Below are 11,851 nucleotides of genomic sequence, written 5' to 3' on the forward strand. Positions count from 1 at the left end.
GGCAACTATTTCTAGAACTGCGTCTTTGAAGAATGCCCTCCGTGTTTGTAGGTTTGAGCTGATTGAAGAGAAGGAGGCCTCTAATCACAAGGTCGCGGGGCTTGAAGGACGTGTTAAAGAACTGGAGGCGGAGCTATCTTCGTTGAATGGACAAGTGGTCTCGTTGAGGGCGGAGGATGCAAGTCGACGCTCTCAGCCTTCTACGTCTCGTGCCTCAGTCGATCTGGTCGTACCTCGTCATTTGTATGATTTGTGGGTCCTTGCTGAGGCTCGGCTTGATGTGTACAAGGCTTTTCACGCCGAGGGGAGGGAAACCGAAGTGGAACTTCAGGCCGTGCACACCGAAGCTCGTGCAGCTCGTGAGGCATGTGGGTATGACCCTCTTACACCTAATGGGGATGACATCAACTCCGATGATGCAAACCGTCTTGCTTCAGACTCTTGGTAGGAGGATGCTTACCCCACTAGGGATGACGTGTAGTCTTTTGTTTGTACTTACTTTTGTTTTGGGGCTTTTATATGGGGCATGCTTTAGCCCGTTTGTAAAAATAGGTGTACATAACATTTTGATGTAATGTAGAATATATTTTGTCTATTTGTTGGTGTCTTTTGCAATGTCTATGGTATCCAAAATACCTGTCAAGTTGTTAAGTCGGTTTAGCTTTTAGACAAGGTCGATCCCCTTTCTCGTCGATGGCCTTCGCCATTGGGATGCTTCGAACTATCATCGAAGTTGGATTCCGTCGTAGTTCGAACGAGGTTGAACTCATGTTTTAGTCGATGGCCTTGGCCATTGGGATGTTGCTTCAAACTGTCATCGAAGTAGTATTCCGTCGTAGTTCGAACGAGGTCGAACTCATGTTTTCGTCGACGACCTTGTCCATTGGGATGTTTCTTCAAACTGTCGTCGTAGTAGTATCCCATCATAGTTTGAACGAGGTCAAACTCATGTTTTGGTCGACGACCTTGGCCATTGGGATGTTACTTCGAACTCTCATCGAAGTAGTATCCCGTCGTAGATCGAACGAGGTTGAACTCATGTTTTCGTCGATGGCCTTGGCCATTGGGATGTTGCTTCGAACTATCATCAAAGTAGTATCTCGTCGTAGTTCGAATGAGGTCGAACTCATATTTTAGTTGATGGCCTTGGCCATTTGGATGTTGCTTCAAACTGTCGTCGAAGTAGTATTCCGGCGTAGTTCGAACGAGGTCGAACTCATATTTTTGTCGATGGCCTTGGTCATTGGGATGTTGACTCGAACTGTTGTCGAAGTAGTATCCCGTCGTAGTTCGAACGAGGTCGAGCTCATGTTTTCGTCGATGGCCTTGGCCATTGGGATGTTGCTTCGATCTGTCGTCGAAGTAGTATCCCGTCGTAGTTCGAACGAGGTCGAACTCATATTTTTGTCGATGGCCTTGGCCATTGGGATGTTGCTTCGAACTGTCGTCGAAGTAGTATCCTGTCATAGTTCGAACGAGGTCAAACTCATGTTTCATCGATGGCTAGGGCCATTGGGATGTTGGTTCGAACTATCCTCGAAGTAATATCCCGTCGTAGTTCGAACGAGGTTGAACTCATATTTTCATCGATTTTCTTGGCCATTGGGATGTTGCTTCGAACTATCATCGAAGTATTATCCCGTTGTAGTTCGAACGAGGTTGAGCTCATATTTTCATCGATGGCCTTTGCCATTGAGATGTTGCTTCGAACTGTCGTAGAAGTAGTATCCCGTCGTAGTTCGAACGAGGTCTAACTCATATTTTCGTCGATGTCCTTGGCCATGTCTCGTTGGAGGTTTGATCGTATTCCTGTAGGAAGACACATGTCGACTTTATTCATGCATTGGAGATTTGATTATATACTTGTAAGAATCATATGTCAACTCTGTACAAACGACGGAGATTTGATTATATTCTTGTAAGAATCATATGTCGACTCTGTACATACAATGGAGATTTGATTATCTATATCCAGTCCCTTTATTACTTCGCCCCGGAGATCATGTCGACGGGCGGGGTAATGAACAATACTTCAAACCTCGAGACATCTCCCTTGCCACCTCATTAAAAACCTCACCGTGAAAACTCGATTGGGACGAAACTTGAATGAGGGAAAAAGAGTACCACTTAGGTGGCGCCTTCTTTCAGAAGTGGAAGTATTTGAGATGGGTGACATTCTAATTGTTTTGGAGTAGTTTTCCCTCCATTGTCTCTAACTGGAATGCTCCTTTGTTTGTTGCGGCTGTGATTTTGTATGGTCCGTCCTAGTTTATTCATAGTTTTCCCTCATTAGGGTCTTTCGTTGCTTGTGTTTTAGCCTTGAGGACGTAATCTCCGACTTTGAGCGGTCGCATTTTGGCCTTCTTGTTGTAGTACCTTTCCACTTGTTGCTTCTGGGCTACCATTCTTATGTGGGCCATGTCTCTCCGTTCTTCGACTTTATCCAGATCTTGTAACCTACTTTCATTGTTGCTTGGTCCGCTCTCATTGGAGTATCTCAAACTAGGCTCTCCAACCTCGACGGGTATAACTGTGTCAGTCCCGTAGACTAGTGAATATGGCGTCTCACCCGTACTGGTTTTTGGTATGGTGTGGTATGCCCATAATACTTCATGTAGTAGTTCAGACCATAGCCCTTTGGCATCCTAAAGCTTCTTTTTCAATATATTTAGTATTACTTTATTGGAGGATTCGGCTTGACCATTACCGGCGGGATGATATGGCATGGAGAATATTCATTTGATGTGCCATTTCTCGAAAAACTCGTTCTTTTTCTTTCCGACAAAATGAGATCCATTGTCTTAGCTGATTTCTTTGGGGATGCCGAAACGACATATTATGTTTTTCCATATGAACGCGATGACCTCTTGCTCACGTATCTGCGTGTATGCACCTACTTCCACCCATTTAGAAAAGTAATCTGTTAAAACCAAAAGGAAACGTACCTTACCTCGTCCGGCTGGGAGGTGTCCAACTATATCCATCCCTCACTTTATGAATGGCTCTGGTGAAGTGACAGAATGAAGGAGTTCCCCTGCTTGATGTATCATAGGGGTGTACTTTTGACACTGTTCACATCTCCTGACGTAGTCCGGGACTTTTTTTTCATGGTAGGCCAGTAGTATCCGGCACGGATGAGGCAACGAATAAGAGCACGGTTTCCTATGTGGGCACCGCAGTGCCCTTCGTGTACTTCTTCTAGTACTCGTCTTGTTTGTTTTGGCCAAGGCATTTGGTCAGGGGGCGTCGAACGTTCTTTTGTAGAGATCACTGTTTACAAGGCTGTATTTGGCTACCTGTATCCGAAGCTTTTTGGCTTCTTTCTTATTTTGCTGGAATGTTCCGTCCTTCAAATATGCTACGAGGCGGTTGCGCCAGTCCCAAGTCAAGCTTATAAATGTACCTCGACGTGGTCTATTATGGAATGGAGAAGGGTGACCACGTTTTCCTTGTTGATATTTTTGGTGCATGCCGCTAGCTTGGCGAGGCCATCTGCTTCGATATTATGTGCCTGGGTATTTGGTCGAGGCGACATTCATCAAATTCTGGCAGCAGTTTGTGAATTTCCGACTGGTACTTTTGTAGTCTCTGTTCTTTGATTTGGAAGTCCCCATGACTTGGTTCACCACGAGTTGAGAGTCGCAATGGAGGGTGAGTCGTCGGGCACCGTATTTGAGGGCTAATTTCAATCCTGCAATCACAGCTTCATACTCGGCCTCGTTGTTAGTCAACTCGGGGCATCGTATGGACTGGCGAATTACTTCACCCGTAGGAACTTCGAGGATGAGTCTCAGTCCCGATCCCGAGGCATTAGAAGAGTCGTCGGTTTAGAGAACCCAGAGGTCGGTGTGTGCGGAATTGCAGAGTGCTTCCTGCTCTACTTCGGGCAATATCTTCGTGCTGAAATCAGCGACAAAATTGCCGAGCACCTGCGACTTAATAAAAGTTCGCGGTTGGTATGTTATATCGGGATCGCTTAGTTCTATGGCCCATTTGGCCAATCTACCCGATAACTCGGGTTTGTGTAGGATACCCCTTAGGGGGAAGGTTGTCTCCACTTTTGTGGGGTGCCATTGAAAATATGGTCTAAGCTTTTGTGAAGCTACGACTAATGCCAAAGCTAGGTTTTTAAGGTGAGGATACCTTGTTTCAACATCGATTAAGGTTTTGCAGATATAGTAAATCGGATATTGCGTACCTTCGTTTTTGCGGACCAAGACTGCGCTTACAGCGACTTCAGAGACCGCTAGGTACACAAGTAGACATTCACCTGGGTCTACCTTGACGAGTAGGGGTGGCAAAGATAGATACGCTTTCAGTTTTCTCAGGGCGTCGACGCATTCTGCATTCCATTGCAGTCCGTGGTCTTTCCTTAGAACTTGAAGAATTTATGGCATCTATCTGATGATCGTGAAATAAACCTCGACAAGGCGGCTATTTGTCCTATTAATTTCTACACCTGCTTTTTGCTGGTCAGTACCTCCGGTATACCTTCGATGGCTCTGATCTGGTCTGGGTTGACCTAGATACCCCTTTGTGACACTAGAAAACCAAGGAACTTTCTTGAAGTTTCGTCAAAGTCGCATTTTTCGGGATTTAACTTCATCCCGTATTGCCTCAATATCCCGAAGGTCTCCTTCAGATGGCCAATGTGGTCCTTTTTCCTTGTCGATTTTACTATCTTGTCGTCGATGTAAACCTCAATGGTCTTACCAAGTTGTTCTTTGAACATCTTGGTAACTAACCTTTGATATGTTGCCCTTGCATTCTTGAGTCCGAAAGGCATTACCTTGTAGTAGTACATTCCTCGGTGAGTGATGAAAGTGGTCTTTTCTTGATCTTCTTCAGCCATTAGAATTTGGTTGTAACCGGAATAGGCATCCAAAAAGCTCAGTAGTACGTGCCTTGCTGTTGCATCGATGAGCTGATCGATGTGCGGTAACGGAAAGGAATCTTTTGGGCATGCTTTGTTCAGGTCGGTGAAGTCAACACACATCTGCCATTTCCCGTTCTTCTTTTTTACCATGACCACATTGGCGACCCATTTGGGGTATTTCGACTCTCTGATGGAACTATTGGTGAGTAATTTATCAACCTCCTTGCTGACCGCCTCATTGATGGCGGCATTGAACTTTCTCCTCATTTGTCGTACCGGAGGGTAAAGAGGATCAACGTTCAGCTTATGTGTGGCGATATCCCTTGGGAATCCTGGCATATCTCAGTGGGAAAAGGCAAACAAATCAGCATTGTTAGTCAAGAACTCACGATATTTACCTGGTTCCGAGAGGTTGTGTCTGACATAAGCCTTTCTCATGCTATCGATATTGTCCAGTTGAACGGGATCAAGATCTTCTACGATTGCTTTGCAAGCTTCTATGATGTTCAAGTCTTTGATGGCTTCTACTTGTGCGTCGGGTTTGGTTCCCGACATGGCTGATTGCTATGCCTCTGTACTTTCCCCTTTTAGTTGTTTGGTATGTGGGCAACCTTGGGCTATCCGATAGCATTCTTGGGTGGTGCGTGGCTCGCCTCGGATGCTGAATATCCCCCATGGGGTGGGAAATTTGATTACTTGATAGAAACTTGACGGGACGGCGCGCATGGCGTGTATCCATGGTTGTCCTATGATGGAATTGTCGGCTGTTTCTTGGTTCAAGATGTGGAGTGTCATTTCTAGGGTGACTCCTCCTGCCAGGACGAGCAACGCTATTTCCCTAGTGGTTCGTTCCACTGCATTATTAAAATCCATTAGTGTTATACAACGCGGTATTATTTTATCCTCGAGCCTCATCTACATGAGAACTCGTGGGTGAACAATACACACACCGCTTCTGTCATCTACCATTATTCTCTTTACGTCGGTATCCGCGATGCATAAAGTTATAGCATCATAGTGATGGAAAGACAAACTATCGGTATCCGACTTATCGAAGATGATACTATCTTCGAGGTCGTCATACCGTTCGTGGTCAACCGTCCGTTTGAGTTTATATGTGGTGGTGAATTTCACATGGTTGATTATCGTGTCATCGCCGCCTCCAATGATCATTTGTATGGTACGAGCTGGTGATGGTGGTTTTGGAGGTCTTTGAGGTTGATCGCATCCACGAGCGAAGTTGGTCCTTCCTCAGTCACTCAGCAGTTCTTTCAGGTATCCCTGGTTTAATATTCTTACCACTTCTTGTCGCAGACCTATGCAGTTTTCGGTCTTGTGTCCTCTTTCCTTGTGGAATTCACACAGAACGTTCGACCTCCTGGTGCTCGGATCCAACTTCTTCTTTTGCGGCCACTGCACCTTCGTACCGAGTTTTTCTAGTGCATACGCTATTTCCGAAGGAGAAACACAAAAGTTATGAGCAGATAACAGTAGAGGCATACATCTTTCATTTTAGGGGGGTGCGGTGTGTCAAGGCGCGACGTCTGCATGTCGTGGAGGTAGTGGATTGGATGTTCGGATATAGGGCTGGTTCCTTTCTCGATTGAAACGTGGTAGTTGATCCCTTCGACTGTCATTGCAGCGATCTCTCCTTGTCTCAGTTTGGATTGATGTTAATCGCTGGAGTGGACCGTTCAGGTCATCCTCGCCTGCCCTCACTTCGTGGCAATAGGAATTATGGATCTCTTCCTACGTGGTAGGGGGTACTTCATGAGTCTACTTAGTAGTATTGTACGTTGGATTTGTCGTAAGATAATTGACATCAGTTTAAGGACAAGATTATTTGGAGATTATAAGTATTATGCTATTTCAAATAAGTGATGAGTAAATTCGTGAAGGTGAGAGGGTAAGCAAATCAAAGAAAATGAATTTTGTCGAAGTTTGTCATTTTTAGATAAAATACGGCTGAGCTAAAATACCCGATATTTATGGACTAGTACCATAAAAGGTACCACATGGCCATGATAGTAAGTTATATAATGTGTATTAAAAGTGAGTAGTATTCTAAGTAATTTGAGATAATTTTTAATTACGTAAGTAATTGGTTAATTATCGAGTAACGAGTCATTACCTAGTTAATTATAATTTTGGGATAAGATTAAAGCCTCCCCCAACGTGGCAATCATCCATTTATATGTAATGTATAAGTATTAAAGTTGCAAGGTGTCACACTTTGAGAAAAAAGTGTGACACCAAGCTAGACATGTGAGGCCCACATAATAATTAAGCATGAGTTTCCAAATTCACAATTTATCTTCAAATCTCTTAGGAAAAGAACTGAATAACGTTCTTTCTATGAGAGTTCATCCAAGATTCCTCATTTTTATAATGTCATCTCTATTCTCTTAAGGAAAGTTTCAATCAAATATCATTTTCCAAAGAAAAACCAAACATTATTGCTAAGTTCTTACGGAAAAGCTTCAGCCAAGATTATCTTTGCATAGCAACATTATTGCTTCGGGTATTTCATACGAATTGTTCCCTATTTTGATCTCGTTGTTACATGTTTCATTGCAATTGGCGTGCGTTAGAAAGATTGTCTAGAGGATCGGCTCAGGTATGTTAAGGATATCCCTTCTTTCTTTTTGGCATAGTTCAAATTTTACAAATGAAACGAGCAAAATAAGCAACTTTCATAAATGACTCTATTTATAGAAATACTAGGGGTGTCTATATTCTTTATTCCCCATATGAATTACTATTTTCTCTTCAGTTCATGGGTCTGTGAAAAATGCGTATTTGATAAAGTTTATCCGAGAGGCATATTGATTTTTATGGCATTCCGACAAAATCTTATTAATGTATTTCTTATGCATTTCATGCATTTATACATGTACATTGACTCATGGCCAGATGGAGTTATATACACGTATATATGTATATTATATTTATATGGGATATGGAAAAAGGTTACGGTGTTATATACGCACCACCACCTGATCAACTGGTATACGTTGATAATTTGCCCACAGTGGCCGAAATGATATGATGGGATGACCTCAGAGGCTTGATGATGTTATGAACGTATATACCCATACATGGTATGGCATTTATAAGCATATGCATGACATTATAAAAATGAAATGATTCACAGAGCTATGCAAACATACATGTCGAGTCTTTTACTCCATGTTTCTCTCATGTCTATTATTTACTAATTTTTATTCCTTACATACTCGGTACATTATTTGTACTGACATCCCTCTTGCTTGGGGATGTTGCGTTTCATGCCCACAGGTCTCAATAGACAGGTCGAGAGCTCTACAGGTATGCTATCAGCTCAATGGAAGATGTTGGTGCGCTCCATTTGCTTCAGAGTTGTTTGTTTGGTTAGTATAATTTAGACGTGTATTATTTTGTATGGCGGGACTCTGTCCCTACCTTATAAAAATTATGTATTCTTAAAGGCTTGTATACATATGTCATGTACGTAAAAGATTGTATGGCCTTGTCGGCCTATGTTCAATGTACGAGTGGTTATTTTGGTTTTATAGGCCCGTATGTTTTATGTATAAGTTGGTTTTACATGTTGTATTCTACTTATCTCATGGAAGCCTTACGACTCAGTTATCTATGATAGTATGACATGAAAAGATACGTTATGTAGGTACTCAATTGAGTAAGGTGCCGGGTGCACGTCGCGGCCCATCGATTGGGTCGTGACAGCGTGGCACTAGAATCATTGAGTCTATTAATGCAAAACTTCTTGAGCATGATGTTTGTGATTGTGATTGTTCATGTGGTAAGGAAATTGTATTGAAAGAGAAGGAATTCATTGTCCCTATACCAGTTGTACATGAAAATATGGTAAATCAACCTATTCATAAAGGGGAGAATAAAGGGTACAACGATGCATATCCCATAGTTCCTGAGCAAAATATACACAATGAACCACTCCGCAGGTCACAAAGAGAAAGAAGGTCTGCCATTTCTGATGATTTTATTGTGTATGTGACTGAAATTCTTAGTGATACTAGAGAGCTAACTGATCCTTTATCATATGCTCAAGCTATTTCCTCTCCATATATTGATAAATGGCATGAGGCAATGAAAGATGAAATGTGCTCCATGGAACACAATAGAGTGCGAGAGTTAGTAGAATTGCCTATAGGTTTTAGGCCTATTGGTTGTAAATGGGTGTTTAAAACCAAAAGAGACTCCAAGGGAAACATAGACCGTTATAAAGCATGGTTGGTTGTTAAGGGTTACACTCAGAAAGAAGTTATTTATCATAAAGAAACTTTATATCCTATTTCATCTAAGGATGCTTTTAGAGTTGCGATGGCTTTTGTGGCCTATTTTGATATAGAGTTGCACCAGATGGATGTTAAAACTGCTTTCCTGAATGGAATTCTGCTTGAAGAAGTTTACATGATTTAACCTGAAAGGTTTAATTAAAGAAGCTGGTAAACAACATCTAGTGTGCAAGCATAACAAATTCATATATGGGCTTAAACAAGTCTTCAGGCAGTGGTAATTGAAATTTGATAAAATTATTACAAAATTTAGATTTGTGGAAAATAAGCTTGATGAATGTGTTTATCTTAAAATAGCTAATGGTAGTTTTATTATTATGGTTCTCTATGTTGATGATATTCTTCTTGCCACAAATGATTTGGGCTTGATGAATGAGACCAAATAATTTTTGTCTAGGACTTTTGATATGAAAGATCTTGGTGAATCCTCTTGGGATAGAAATTAAAAGAGACAAGTCACGTGGTTTATTGGGTTTATAACAACATTCCTACATTGAGAGTGTTCTTAAAACTTTCAAAATGCAAGATTGTAGACCTGGTGTTGCACCTGTTGTAAAAGGGGATAGACTTACTAAAGATCAATGTCTGATAAATGAAGTTGAAATGAGAACCATGAAAGATGAGCCATATGTAAGTGTTGTTGGTTGTTTGATTTACATACAGGTTTGTACAAGGCCTGATATTGCATTTGTTGTTAATATGTTGGGAAGATTTTCTTCTAATCCTGGGTGGGCACATTGGGTGGCTGCAAAGAAAATGACGATATATCTACAACACACCCAAGACTTCATGCTTTTGTACAAAAAGGTTGATGATTTGGATCTTCTAGTATATTCAGATTCTAATTTTGCAGGTTGTCAAGACACTACGAAATCAATTTCTGGGTATATTTTTATGTTGGGTGGAGGTGTTATTTTTTGGAAAAGTGAGAAACAGAGCATCACTACCACATCTACAATGGAAGCTGAGCTTGTTTTGAGACTGCTTCACATGCTGTCTGGATGAAGAATTTTCTTACGAAATTGCAAATTGTGGATTTTATATCTAAGTCGGTGACTATTTTCTGTAACAACAGTGCAACTGTGTTCTTCTCTAAGAATAACAAGAGAACAAGAGGCTCTAAGCATGTTAGCCTTAAGTTTCTTAAGGTTAGAGACATGGTAAAAGAAGGTGATATATGTATTGAGCATATTAGCACAGAATCTATGTTGGTTGATCCTTTGACTAAAGGTCTTAGGCATGTGGTGTTTAATGAACATGCTAAAATATGGGTATTTTAAAGTCTTTTGATGTGCTTTAGTCAGTGGGAGTTACTTTGTAATTGCTGACAGAGATATTTCTTTTAATAAATTTCATTTTTATGCAAGCTTGTGTTATTTGATATTTGTTATTCTTATTGACTAACATGATAATTTATTTATTTTTATTTCCAGTTGGATATTGCATAAACTCATGGTATCTTTGAGTTTTGTTGCTTGTTGCCTTGATTACCCTGGGTAAGGCATAAGGGAAACCTCCTAAGGTGATATGATTTTGTGTCACTTGGAGGCTCCTGAGGTGATATGGTTATAATATCACTTGGAAGACTATTTCTTTCTAAAAGGTGTGACTCTATTCACCTTGATTATAAAGATAATATGCTTAGCACACATATTTGATCCAGGGTGATGGAAATTCTAGCATATGTGGTTGTAAATAGAATTCATGCTTTTAAATGGTATGATGCCTGCTATTATTCATTGTTAGTGTTCTCTATTGACACTAGATGAATTGTTATATGGGTCACTCTATCCTTGGCTATGTGAGTAGTGTGGCCACTATAGAGTCTAAAATATTATTTTTTAAATGTTTTTCTCAAAACTCAAAAGTTTTAAAATTGTTTTCTTGTCCTCAATTAACGTTGGCATCCAAGTGGGAGAATGTTGGAATTTGGACTTACGTTAATAGGTTATAGCCTGAAAGGATAGTGAAGTGGCTCAAGTGGTTGCTAAATAAAAGGCCTAATATTAAATATTGTATGTGTGGATAAGTGAGGCCCAATAACTATTGGCCTGTGATGGGTAGACACTCTTTATAAATAGAGGCCAACCCCCCTTTCCGTAATTATTAGTAAAGCCCTAGTGTATTCTGCCTCTTGAATATGTGGTAAAGGTAGACGTCTCATCGATCAAGTTCTCTGGGCTGTGAGAGTGCTTAGCTAGTGGATCATGGAAGTTGGTCTCAGGTTTAATAGTCGTTTTCTATCGTTGTTGAATCTATGGAGTTTATTGGTATGCTTACTTAGACTCTAATTCAAGATTATGATATTATATGTGTATAATTGTGTCTTAATCTCTGCTATGACTGCGATTTAATTACATTACATTTATAACTCAAATAGTCCTTGAAATTTGAGTCAGGTGTATCTATGTCCCTAGTATATCGCCTTAAGCATATATGATCTTCTAAGTTTGCAAAGCTACGCATTTTTGGTCCAACCGACAAGACATCCTAACAGGTCATTAAAACTAACAGAAATATCACGTGCTTTCCCTGTGACTATAGTAAACAAAATGATACTGATAAAAATATTCTTTCCAAATTTTATTTTTCCCTCTAATTTAGCTTTTGTTGTACAAAAATCGAAAAGTCCATGGCAAACAAAATAAAAAAATATCAA

At 40.8% G+C, this 11,851-nt stretch overlaps 1 protein-coding gene across 1 annotated transcript; it reads left to right on the forward strand.

Annotated features, from left to right (window-relative positions):
• Positions 1-9,711: 9,711 nt before the first annotated feature.
• LOC142162127 (secreted RxLR effector protein 161-like) lies at positions 9,712-10,197 on the forward strand. Its single transcript, XM_075218436.1, has one exon. The coding sequence runs from the start codon at positions 9,712-9,714 to the stop codon at positions 10,195-10,197; it is 486 nt and encodes a 161-aa protein (XP_075074537.1).
• The last annotated feature ends 1,654 nt before the right edge of the window (positions 10,198-11,851 follow it).

The sequence above is a fragment of the Nicotiana tabacum genome, chromosome 7 (assembly GCF_000715075.1).
Source record: "Nicotiana tabacum cultivar K326 chromosome 7, ASM71507v2, whole genome shotgun sequence".
Classification (NCBI taxonomy): Eukaryota; Viridiplantae; Streptophyta; class Magnoliopsida; order Solanales; family Solanaceae; genus Nicotiana; species Nicotiana tabacum.

What these genes read in the sequence shown, in the direction of transcription:
- LOC142162127 (XM_075218436.1), top strand. Translation starts at nt 9,712, where the DNA reads ATGCAAGATTGTAGACCTGGTGTTGCACCTGTTGTAAAAGGGGATAGA.